A 13,500-nucleotide genomic window follows, 5' to 3' on the forward strand; every position below is an offset into this window, starting at 1 on the left:
AATTTACAATTGATTTGTCAGAGGACAAACCATTCACAGAGACAAACTGATATCTTTCCGACAGATAAGATCTAAACCAGGCCAGAACTTGTCCATGTAGACCAATTTGGGTTTCCAATCTCTCCAAAAGAATGTGGTGATCGATGGTATCAAAAGCGGCACTAAGATCTAGGAGCACGAGGACAGATGCAGAGCCTCGGTCTGACGTCATTAAAAGGTCATTTACCACCTTCACAAGTGCAGTCTCAGTGCTATGATGGGGTCTAAAACCAGACTGAAGCGTTTCGTATACATTGTTTGTCTTCAGGAAGGCAGTCAGTTGCTGTGCAACAGCTTTTTCTAAAATTTTGGAGAGGAATGGAAGATTCGATATAGGCCGATAGTTTTTTATAATTTCTGGATCAAGATTCGGCTTTTTCAAGAGAGGCTTTATTACTGCCACTTTTAGTGAGCTTGGTACACATCCGGTGGATAGAGAGCCGTTTATTATGTTCAACATAGGAGGGCCAAGCACAGGAAGCAGCTCTTTCAGTAGTTTAGTTGGAATAGGGTCCAGTATGCAGCTTGAGGGTTTGGAGGCCATGATTATTTTCATCATTGCGTCAAGAGATATAGTACTAAAACACTTTAGTATCTCCCTTGATCCTAGGTCCTGGCAGAGTTGTGCAGACTCAGGACAATGGAGCTTTGGAGGAATACCCAGATTTAAAGAGGAGTCTGTAATTTGCTTTCTAATGATCATGATCTTTTCCTCAAAGAAGTTCATAAATTTATTACTGCTGAAGTGAAAGCCATCCTCCATTTGCGAAGGCTGCTTTTTAGTTAGCTTTGCGACAGTATCAAAAATAAATTTCGGATTGTTCTTATTTTCCTCAATTAAGTTGGAAAAATAGGATGATCGAGCAGCAGTAAGGGCTCTTCGATACTGCACGGTACTGTCTTTCCAAGCTAGTCGGAAGACTTCCAGTTTGGTGTGGCGCCATTTCCGTTCCAATTTTCTGGAAGCTTGCTTCAGAGCTCGTGTATTTTCTGTATACCAGGGAGCTAGTTTCTTATGACAGATGTTTTTAGTTTTTAGGGGTGCAACTGCATCTAGGGTATTGCGCAAGGTTAAATTGAGTTCCTCGGTTAGGTGGTTAACTGATTTTTGTCCTCTGACGTCCTTGGGTAGGCAGAGGCAGTCTGGAAGGGCATCAAGGAATCTTTGGGTTGTCTGAGAATTTATAGCACGACTTTTAATGCTCCTTGGTTGGGGTCTGAGCAGATTATTTGTTGCAATTGCAAACGTAATAAAATGGTGGTCCGATAGTCCAGGATTATGAGGAAAAACATTTAGATCCACAACATTTATTCCATGGGACAAAACTAGGTCCAGAGTATGACTGTGGCAGTGAGTAGGTCCAGAGACATGTTGGACAAAACCCACTGAGTCGATGATGGCTCCGAAAGCCTTTTGGAGTGGGTCTGTGGACTTTTCCATGTGAATGTTAAAGTCACCAAAAATTAGAATATTATCTGCTATGACTACAAGATCCGATAGGAATTCAGGGAACTCAGTGAGGAACACTGCATATGGCCCAGGAGGCCTATAAACAGTAGCTATAAAAAGTGAGTGAGTAGGCTGCATAGATTTCATGACTAGAAGCTCAAAAGACGAAAACGTCATTGTTGTTTTTTTTTTTGTAAATTGAAATTTGCTATCGTAAATGTTAGCAACACCTCCGCCTTTGCCGGATGCACGGGGGTATGGTCACTAATGTAACCTGGGGGTGAGGCCTCATTTAACACAGTAAATTCATCAGGCTTAAGCCATGTTTCAGTCAGGCCAATCACATCAAGATTATTATCAGTGATTAGTTCATTGACTATAACTGCCTTGGAAGTGAGGGATCTAACATTAAGTAACCCAATTTTGAGATGTGAGGTATCACAATCTCTTTCAATAATGGCAGGAATGGAGGAGGTCTTTATACTAGTGAGATTGCTAAAGCGAACACCGCCATTTTTAATTTTGCCCAACCTAGATCGAGGCACAGACACGGTCTCAATGGGGGGAAGCTGAGCTGACTACACTGACTGTGCTAGTGGCAGACTCCACTAAGCTGGCAGGCTGGCTAACAGCCTGCTGCCTGGCCTGCACCCTATTTCATTGTGGAGCTAGAGGAGTTAGAGCCCTGTCTATGTTCGTAGATAAGATGAGAGCACCCCTCCAGCTAGGATGGAGTCCGTCACTCCTCAACAGGCCAGGCTTGGTCCTGTTTGTGGGTGAGTCCCAGAAAGAGGGCCAATTATCTACAAATTCTATCTTTTGGGAGGGGCAGAAAACAGTTTTCAACCAGCGATTGAGTTGTGAGACTCTGCTGTAGAGCTCATCACTCCCCCTAACTGGGAGGGGGCCAGAGACAATTAATCGATGCCGACACATCTTTCTAGCTGATTTACACGCTGAAGTTATGTTGCGCTTGGTGACCTCTGACTGTTTCATCCTAACATCGTTGGTGCCGACGTGGATAACAATATCTCTATACTCTCTACACTCGCCAGTTTTAGCTTTAGCCAGCACCGTCTTTAGATTAGCCTTAACGTCGGTAGCCCTGCCCCCTGGTAAACAGTGTATGATCGCTGGATGATTAGTTTTAAGTCTAATACTGCGGGTAATGGAGTCGCCAATGACTAGGGTTTTCAATTTGTCAGAGCTAATGGTGGGAGCCGTCGGGCGTCTCAGACCCCACAACGGGAGGAGTAGAGACCAGAGAAGTCTCGGCCTCCGACTCCGACTCGCTTAATGGGGAGAACCGGTTGAAAGTTTCTGTCGGCTGAATAAGCGACACCGGTTGAGCATTCCTACAGCGTTTCCCTCCAGAAGCCATGAGAAAGATGTCCGGCTGCGGGGACCGTGCGAGGGGGTTTATACTAACGTTACTATCTGTACTTACTGGTGGCACAGACGCTGTTTCATCCTTTCCTACACTGAAATTACCCTTGCCTAACGATCGCGTCTGAAGCTGGGCTTGCAGCACAGCTATCCTTGCCGTAAGGCGATCGTTCTCCTGTATATTATAAGTACAACGACTGCAATTAGAAGGCATCATGTTAATGTTACTTAGCTTCGGCTGTTTGAAGTCCTGACGAACCATGTCCAGATAAAACCTCCGGGGATGAATGAAAAAAGTTGAGTGAGGGAAAAAGTAAAAATATACGGTAATGAAAAAGTAAAAAACCGTCAGGTATCAAAGTAAGATCGGCAACAAAAACGCACAGCAGCGTAAACAATGCTCTGGATAACAAGAAAACAGCCTAACCAGCTCCGCTGTGGTGAGTAAAATTGTCAGAGTGAAGTGTTCTCTCATTTGTGCCTAACCCCTCCTTCACTCCCTCCCTCTATACGCACCTATCTGGCAGAACCAGAAAGTCCATACCTCCCAAAAACTCACTTCTGTGGAAACAAAACGTATCTGAGTCTCTGTGTCGTCTGTCTGTGTGAGAGTGAAAACAACCATCCAAATGGCTCAGCAGGGAGATCTGCTGGACCAGGACCAGTTCTGTTGTTCTGTCTGTCTGGATCTACTGAAGGAGCCGGTCACTACTGCCTGTGGACACAATTATTGTAGAATCTGTATTGAGGGCTGCTGGGATCAGGATGTTCTGAAAGGGGTCTATAGCTGTCCTCAGTGCAGAGAGACCTTCACTCCAAGGCCTAATCTGAGGAAAAATAACATGTTGGCTGAAATAGTAGAGAAACTGAAGAAGGCTGCTCTCCCTCCTGCTCTGTGCTATGCTGGACCTGGAGATGTGGCATGTGATGTCTGCACTGGGACCAGAAAGCAGAAAGCCCTCATGTCCTGTCTCGTGTGTCTGGCCTCTTACTGTGAGACTCACCTCCAATCGCACTATGAATCTCCTGCTTTCAAGAAGCACAAGCTGGTCAAAGCCACCGCACAACTACAGGAGAAGATCTGCTCTCATCATGACAAACTGCTGGAGGTTTACTGTCGTACCGATCAGCAGTGTATCTGTTATCAGTGTACAATGGATGAACATAAAGGCCATAATACAGTGTCAGCTGCAGCAGAGAGGACTGAGAAACAGGTAAGACCAGAACAACTTGTTGGTGACTGTCTGATAAACAAAGAATTAAAGATACAGTAGAAACTAAGGCTGTTTGAATATGAGATCATATGTCTCAAATGAAATTGAAATTTATCCAAATATGAACACAACCTTGAGTATTTAAATATGTTAACCCAGATTCTCCAAATGTATCACCAATTTCTAAAGTCTGTTATGTTCTGTTATGTTCTGAACAGACAGAGTGAAAACTCAAACCAAGTTTATTCACCCACTGGGTCATACAGCTGCAAAGACAATGTATGATGTCCCAAGAACATATATTTATAACCTCGTACTAGGCGGTGTCAACTGTTGCACATCTAGACAGCCAATACATCTCTGTTGCTAGGCAGGAACTGAATTGGTTCCTCTCACTGGTGTAGTCATGGCCCTGCCTGATGCTAAAACCTTGGTGGGTGTGGAAGTGTATATGTGAGAGATAGGACTGTAGTATGAGGGTTGTGATGGTGGGCCCCTCTGGCCCCCCTCCCAGAGATTTCTTCTCACTTCATCTGTTGACTCGACCTCGAGACGAATTCCTGGCTACTCCCTAGTTCTGCAGCTGGCCTGCCTTATCAGAGACTAACTAGACTGTTGAATTCCTGGCTCCTCTCTAGTTCTGCAGCTGGCCTGCCTTATCAGAGACTAACTAGACTGTTGAATTCCTGGCTCCTCCCTAGTTCTGCAGCTGGCCTGCCTTATCAGAGACTGAAACTAGTCTGTTGAATTCCTGGCTCCTCCCTAGTTCTGCAGCTGGCCTGCCTTATCAGAGACTGAAACTAGTCTGTTGAATTCCTGGCTCCTCCCTAGTTCTGCAGCTGGCCTGCCTTATCAGAGACTAACTAGACTGTTGAATTCCTGGCTACTCCCTAGTTCTGCAGCTGGCCTGCCTTATCAGAGACTAACTAGACTGTTGAATTCCTGTCTCCTCCTTAGTTCTGCAGCTGGCCTGCCTTATCAGAGACTAACTAGACTGTTGAATTCCTGGCTACTCTCTAGTTCTGCAGCTGGCCTGCCTTATCAGAAACTGAAACTAGTTGCCCTTTGTCTCCCTCTTTAGGAACATTGATATTCAACAACAACACGTTTAAACAGAATATTTCAGCACTTCCCCGTGTCTCTCTCAGTAACTTTCCATACACCAAGTTCCTATCCACCCTTCATTAACCCCAACATATACATTCCTTATACATGTAAATTCATCAATACGTTATAGTATGGTAACATGAATAAGTATATTTCTAGCTAGAATCCAACAAGTCAAACTTCATTATCATTAGTTATCAAACATCATTATCATTCGTTATCAAACACCCAATCAACTCCCTGATTTGTGTTCTGTTAAAACTATAATCATTCACATGACTACATAATGATATAATTTCAGACAGACACTTCCTCAATATTTGTATCCTTATCTTCTATGGGCCCTGTGTCACATTACTATACTATTGATCTACTGGACAAATAAAGCTTGATAGCTCATTGAAGAGTGATTCTCCACAGAGTCAGCTGGGGATGAGTCAGCGGAAGGTCCAGCAGAGATTCCAGGAGAGAAAGAAGGAGCTGAAGAATCTCCAAAAAGCTGTGAAGTCTCTCAAGGTGAGTATTGTTGACAAGAGGAGACACACCATTTTACCTGTCTCCTCCAATCAGAGAGAGAGAGAAATAGAGGGGACCTTCTCCAATCCTACTATGTCTGGACCCCTATCAGACTGCTGTTACAGGGTGTGTTGAGTGGTGGTGTCTCGTCCTCCCAGGTCGTTGGCATGGTGCAGGAGCAGATAGGGTCAAAGTAGTGGAATGGGTAGTGGGTTTTTAATGAGTGTAGGGTTAGTTGGCATGGTGCAGAAGCAGATAGGGTCAAAGCAGTGGAATGGGGTAGTGGGTTTTTAATGAGTGTAGGGTTAGTTGGAAGGGTGTTTTATTATTTGTATCACAAAGTAAAATATATTTATATTATAGTCCAGTTGGGGGCGGTAATGCAACATATTGGATGCCAACCGCCGTTAAACTCCAAAGAAGAAGAAACGTTATATTATGTCTATGTACAGTGTTGTAACGATGTCTCTCTCTCTCATTCCATCACTTTCATGGTAGTGGGTTGTGTGGGTTTCTGGTTATGAATGGGGTGCTGACAGACAATCGTTGATGGATATTTATAGAGCTCTGATCAGGACGACAATTGATTACGGGTGAATAATTTATGGAATAGCAGCAAAGACTTAAGCTGGACAGAATCAAATCAAATCAAATCTGATTTATTTATATTTATATAGCCCTTCTTACATCAGCTGATATCTCAAAGTGCTGTACAGAAACCCAGCCTAAAACCCCAAACAACAAGCAATCCAGTATATATCTTTAAGGATATGTATTGGTGCATTTAAATCAACATCTGTATGTGTCTTACTAGTGGAGACAGGTGAGATGCCTTTGGGTATACAGCGTAATAAATTGTCATTATCTTATTGGGTTGCAAGGCTGTGAGGTTGAGCATCCCACTGCTACTGTTCTAGATGACTGTTGGGAATATACTAGTAGACAAGGCAGTGGTTTCGGTTGGACAGTTGTAGGTATCAATGTTATTATGGAGAAATTTGAGAATGGGTGTAGTAGTGAGATTCTGCTGGGTCATAGCACATTCAGGTGTGGAAGGGAATGAAATTGTAGACCAGTTATCTAAAAGCGCTTTAAAACAAGATATAATATATGTTAATGTTCCACTGGGTAGAGGTGAGGACAAATGTAAGATCAGAGACATTTTGATAGATGTGTGGCAGAAGAGATGGGACTCTGAGCACAAGGGACGGCATTTATATGTCCTCTAAAGGTCGGTGGTCCAAGGTTCAAAGGTCAGATTAGGAAGGAAGAGGTGGTGTTTACTCGATTGTGCTTAGGACATTGTACATTGAACTGGTCCTTACATCTGGTTGGCAGCATGTGAATGGTTTGTGTCTGGAGGGTATTGTCAATGAAACGGTGGAGCATGTGTTGTTATATTGTTGTAAGGATGTTGAAGAGAGGGAAAGATTGAAGTGTAGGGTCATTGAGGTTGGATGGGGTTGGGGGGGTTTGGAAGGGATTTGGGGGATGGGGGAGGGTCTATTAGAAGTTACTAGGGTTCTTTTTTATTTTCTCCGAAGTACTGAGTTAGGTAGGAGGATTTAGAAATGGTGTAAACCGCGATTGAACACACTCCAGCACAGTTGGTGGCACCATGCACCTTTAACGTTGGTTTGCGGACCGCCATTATATAATAGAAGAAGAAGGTGTTGTGTGAGGGTTTTGTGGTTCCTGAGGAGGGCTACTATTCTTTTTGCGTATTTTCCAAATGTATTTTGTAGTTGTTAAGGGTTTATATATTAGTTTCCACTGTTTATCGGTTAGAGTTGAGGGGGGAGTAGGGTAGTTTGTTTGGGAGGTGTGATGTCCTCAACCGAGTGGAGAAGAAACGCTGTCTCTTCAGGTGCGTTCTGGAGAATGGTGTGGAGGAATTATTGATCATGGTCGGTGAACAGGTGGGAGAGGAATATATACACTCTGTATCCAGAATGAACAAGGCGGTGGTTGTGGTAATGTAAAAGGTGAGTCTTGTTGCCCGGCTAGTTACCAGTATGATTTATGTGAGGGGTCTGTTGGTGCTGACTTCGACAAGAGTAGTGGTGTCTAATCTGCCTCCGTTTATTACGGACGAACAGATCCGTAAAGAGTTGGTTCGTTTTGGTCAATTTCCAAGTGGTTTTCTGAACTAAATTCAAGGTTAAACAGGGGAGGGGTGGTACACAGGGTTTGTTAGCACAGATAGTGTGGACATTTTTTACAAATATTTTCTGATGAAACTATCCGCCAAGGAGCCCAGTGATGTGTATATATATATATATATATATATATATATACTGCTCGAAAAAATAAAGGGAACACTTAAACAACACAATGTAACTCCAAGTCAATCACACTTCTGTGAAATTCAACTGTCCACTTAGGAAGCAACACTGATTGACAATAAATGTCACATGCTGTTGTGGAAATGGAATAGACAACAGGTGGAAATTATAGGCAATTAGCAAGACACCCCCAATAAAGGAGTGGTTCTGAAGGTGGGGACCACAGACCACTTCTCAGTTCCTATGCTTCCTGGCTGATGTTTTGGTCACTTTTAAATGCTGGCGGTGCTTTCACTCTAGTGGTAGCATTAGACGGAGTCTACAACCCACACAAGTGGCTCAGGTAGTGCAGCTCATCCAGGATGGCACATCAATGCGAGCTGTGGCAAGAAGGTTTGCTGTGTCTGTCAGCGTAGTGTCCAGAGCATGGAGGCGCTACCAGGAGACAAGCCAGTACATCAGGAGACGTGGAGGAGGCCGTAGGAGGGCAACAACCCAGCAGCAGGACCGCTACCTCCGCCTTTGTGCAAGGAGGAGCAGGAGGAGCACTGCCAGAGCCCTGCACAATGACCTCCAGCAGGCCACAAATGTGCATGTGTCTGCTCAAACGGTCAGAAACAAACTCCATGAGGGTGGTATGAGGGCCCGACGTTCTAAGGTGGGGGTTGTGCTTACAGCCCAACACCGTGCAGGACGTTTGGCATTTGCCAGAGAACACCAAGATTTGCAAATTCGCCACTGGCGCCCTGTGCTCTTCACAGATGAAAGCAGGTTCACACTGAGCACGTGACAGACGTGACAGAGTCTGGAGACGCCGTGGAGAACGTTCTGCTGCCTGCAACATCCTCCAGCATGACCGGTTTGGCGGTGGGTCAGTCATGGTGTGAGGTGGCATTTCTTTGGGGGGCCGCACAGCCCTCCATGTGCTCGCCAGAGGTAGCCTGACTGCCATTAGGTACCGAGATGAGATCCTCAGACCCTTTTGAGACCATATGCTGGTGCGGTTGGCCCTGGGTTCCTCCTAATGCAAGACAATGCTAGACCTCATGTGGCTGGAGTGTGTCAGCAGTTCCTGCAAGAGGAAGGCATTGATGCTATGGACTGGCCCACCCGTTCCCCAGACCTGAATCCAATTGAGCACATCTGGGACATCATGTCTCGCTCCATCCACCAACGCCACGTTGCACCACAGACTGTCCAGGAGGTGGCGGATGCTTTAGTCCAGATCTGGGAGGAGATCCCTCAGGAGTCCATCCGCCACCTCATCAGGAGCATGCCCAGGCGTTGTAGGGAGGTCATACAGGCACGTGGAGGCCACACACACTACTGAGCCTCATTTGGACTTGTTTTAAGGACATTACATCAAAGTTGGATCAGCCTGTAGTGTGGTTTTCCACTTTAATTTTGAGTGTGACTCCAAATCCAGACCTCCATGGGTTGATACATTGGATTTCCATTGATTATTTTTGTGTGATTTTGTTGTCAGCACATTCAACTATGTAAAGAAAAAGTATTTAATAAGATTATTTCTTTCATTCAGATCTAGGATGTGTTGTTTAAGTGTTCCCTTTATTTTTTGAGCAGTATATAATATTAGCATATGTAACAGCTGTTTGATGTGGTTTTGAAGTAATTATCTTCCAGCCCACGTTAACCTTGTAGGTTTACCTCAGGTAACTTATTGTTAACTAGGTTACAGCTACTTGGTGAGGAAGCTCACTGTTCACCTGGTTACACGTTGCAGTGACCTACAGTGTTGGTGAGTAGAACAGATGGTTGGTGCAAAGACATCAAACGTTAAACATGTTTAACATATTTTATTTCAGAAAAAGGTTTAAAACCTAAACAAAACGTATGTCCCTGTCGTCTTTTTCAAGATGTGGCCGATTTTAAACAGACAGAATTTTTTTTTTTAAATATAGATTTTTCTTTTTTTGATTTGTTGTTTCTAAATGGCTGCTGGGTAATATGATAATCGTTGAAATCTGTTGGTTCGTAGGCATCAAATAGAGAGAATGCTGCGCAGGTTCACTGAGTTGTAAACCAAATGGATAGGTGGAGCTCATTGATTTGTAGCTCTGACTCAGTTGCTACCTCAGATTATGAGTCTATCAAGTGTGGTGAATGAGGTATGTAGTACCCACAGAAGACCACAGGGGAGGAGCAAGAGAGATATAAACCCATACAGTTTTTCTCTTTAAATACCCTGAACCTAACAATCAATCAAATGTATTTATGAAGCCCTTTTTACATCAGCAGATGTCACAAAGTGCTGTACAGAAACTCTAACCCTACGTATAACCTATTTTAGCCTGAACCCTAATTCTAGGGTAGGGTAGCCTACAACTATTTTAGTAATAATATTATGTTAGTAAATACCATTTTACTACTAAATAACATTTGTTATTTTTTAAATAAAACCTATGTAAGCATTTGCTTTTTATTAGTTATTTTATTATATGTATTATTGCAAGGCAGAACACTTGATAAACAAGACTCATTTGTTTTATATGTTAAATGGTGTTTGAACTGGGTGACATAGTAACCTCTATGTGAAAGTCCAGCAATTGGCGTGGGATAGGTGGGGCAGGTTTGAGACTGATCTCTCGAATTAAATACACTTTATTTCTCAGCTGCCTCACCAATGTCTTTACGTGATTTAATAACTTTTAATTGGTAAATATTTCCAATAGATGGAAGCATAAGACCACGTAGCATCAGTTATAGGCTACAAGCAGCAATATGATTGACATAAAATAGCATGCAACCAAAGACTATATGTCCCATGATTTTCTAAAATGGTCACTCATTACTTTACAGTTAGCTATATATCTGTCTGTCTCTCGCTCTGTCTCTCTCTCTCTGTCTCGCTCTGTCTCTCTCTCTCTGTCTCTCTCTCTCTCTCTCTGTCTCTCTGTCTCTCTCTCAACAGCGCTCTGCACAGGCAGCAGTGGAGGACAGTGATCAGATCTTTACTGACCACGAAGCATCAGTCCTGTGTTGCTTTGGGGTGATCAAAACAATATTAACTATAGCAGGTATTGAACCTGGTCAAATAACCACTTGTCAGATGTGCTGACCTCAACCCTAGTAAACATGCATTATAAAATCATGTTAATGTCATATTGGGAGAAAACTGCAGAATTATTTAGCATTATCAGCAGTACTGAATACAGTGGATATCCTTACTAAAGTAGTAATTACTCATAATTACAAAATATAAAGTGTTATAGTTCATTTTATCACTAACAGCCATAAAATAACCATTTATAGCATAATGAAACTGACATAAACTAAAAACATCATACATTTAGTTAATTATATAAAAATGTATATATTTAGATGGGTGACATTATCTGCCAAAGTAAAACCCCCTTAACATATAAACACAGACACTGGACACAGACACTGAAAATGAGCTTTTTTAATATAAATCTGGTAGCTCTCAAAAGAGCCTTTGCTTTGCTGAGCAGTTTTCAGGAGTGTGCTGCCTGCCTGCCTTCAGAGGAGTCTGTCTGTGAATAATGAAAAGTTAATAAGCTACTGCCATTTTTATATTTTAAATGTAACCTTTATTTAACTAGGCAAGTCAGTTAAGAACAAATTCTTATATTCAATGACAGCCTACCAGGGAACAGTGGGTTAACTGCCTTGATCAGGGGCAGAATGACAGCTTTTCACCTTGTCAGCTCGGGGATTCAATCCAGCAACCTTTCGGTTACTGGCCCAACGCTCTAACCACTAGACTACCTGTCGCCCGGCCTAACGCTCTTACCACTAGACTACCTGCTGCTCGGCCAAACGCTCTAACCACTAGGCTACCTGCTGCCTGGCCAAACGCTCTAACCACTAGACTACCTGCTGCCCAGCCAAATGCTCTAACCACTAGACTACCTGCCACCTCTACACTCTAACCACTAGGCTACCTGCCACCTCTACACTCTAACCACTAGACAACCTGCTACCTCTACACTCTAACCACTAGACTACCTGCCACCTCTACACTCTAACCACTAGACTACCTGTCACCTCTACACTCTAACCACTAGACTACCTTCCACCTCTACACTCTAACCACTAGACTACCTGCCAGCTCTACACTCTAACCACTAGACTTTTACGGCGAAAGCATAAATTTAGAGTATGTTAGGACAGTACATTTACAAGAGTTGTGTGTAATGTTTTGTCAATTCAAAGACAGGGTCACCAAAACCATAAAACCAGCTAAAATGATGCACTAACCTTTTACAATCTCCATCAGATGACACTCCTAGGACATTATGTTAGACAATGCATGCATTTTTAGTTCTATCAAGTTCATATTTATATCCAAAAACAGCGTTTTACTATGGCATTGATGTTGAGGAAATCGTTTCCCTCCAATAACCGGCAGTCAAGTCAGCGTCACAAATTAAATAATTAAAATTAGAAAACATTGGTAAAATATTATATTGTCATTTAAAGAATTATAGATTTACATCTCTTGAACGCAATCAACTTGCCAGATTTAAAAATAACCTTACTGGGAAATCACACTTTGCAATAATCTGAGCACTGCGCCCAGAAAAATACGCGTTGCGATACAGACTAGACGTCATGTTGGGGAGATCTAAAATCGAAAATACTATGTAAATAATCCATTACCTTTGATTCTCTTCATCAGATGTCACTTCCAGGTATCACAGGTCCATAACGAATGTAGTTTTGTTCAAAAAAGCTCATCATTTATGTCCAAAAATCTCCGTCTTGTTAGCACATGATCTAAGCCAGCCGGACTTCTCGTCATGAACGAGGGGAAAAAATATATTTCCGTTCGTTCAAACATGTCAAACGTTGTATAGCATAAATCATTAGGGCCTTTTTTAACCAGAACATGAATAATATTCAAGGTGGACGAATGCATACTCTTTTATAACGTATTGGAACGAGGGTACCCAACATGAACTCGCGCGCCAGGTGTCTAATGGGACATCATCGTTCCATGGCTCTTGTTCGGTCAGATCTCCCTCCAGAAGACTCAAAACACTTTGTAAAGGCTGGTGACATCTAGTGGAAGCAATAGGAAGTGCCAAAATATTCCTCAGCCCCTGTGTTTTTCAATGGGATAGGTTTAAAGGTAATACAACACATCAGGTATCCACTTCCTGTCAGAAAATGTCTCAGGGTTTTGCCTGCCAAATGAGTTCTGTTATACTCACAGACACCATTCAAACAGTTTTAGAAACTTTAGAGTGTTTTCTATCCATATATAATAAGTATATGCATATTCTAGTTACTGGGTAGGATTAGTAACCAGATTAAATCGGGTACATTTTTTTTATCCAGACGTGCAAATGCTGCCCCCTAGCCCTAACAGGTTAAGGGGAAACATTTACATTTCTTGGAATGGCCTAGTCAAAGCCCAGACCTCAATCCAATTGAGAATCTGTGGTATGACTTAACCTGTTAGGGCTAGGGGGCAGTATTGACACGGCTGGATAAAAAACATACCCGATTTAATCTG

The 13,500-nt window shown here is 42.9% G+C and overlaps 1 protein-coding gene across 1 annotated transcript; it reads left to right on the plus strand.

The window, feature by feature from the left end:
• The first annotated feature begins 3,422 nt into the window (after positions 1 to 3,422).
• On the plus strand, positions 3,423 to 11,076 carry LOC123729837 (E3 ubiquitin/ISG15 ligase TRIM25-like). Its single transcript, XM_045706205.1, has 3 exons — positions 3,423 to 4,089; positions 5,617 to 5,712; positions 10,930 to 11,076. Exons 1-3 carry the CDS (start codon positions 3,505 to 3,507, stop codon positions 11,074 to 11,076), a joined length of 828 nt encoding a protein of 275 aa, XP_045562161.1. The 5' UTR covers positions 3,423 to 3,504.
• Positions 11,077 to 13,500: the final 2,424 nt, after the last annotated feature.

Source organism: Salmo salar, chromosome ssa23, assembly GCF_905237065.1.
Source record: "Salmo salar chromosome ssa23, Ssal_v3.1, whole genome shotgun sequence".
In the NCBI taxonomy this organism is placed as follows: domain Eukaryota; kingdom Metazoa; phylum Chordata; class Actinopteri; order Salmoniformes; family Salmonidae; genus Salmo; species Salmo salar.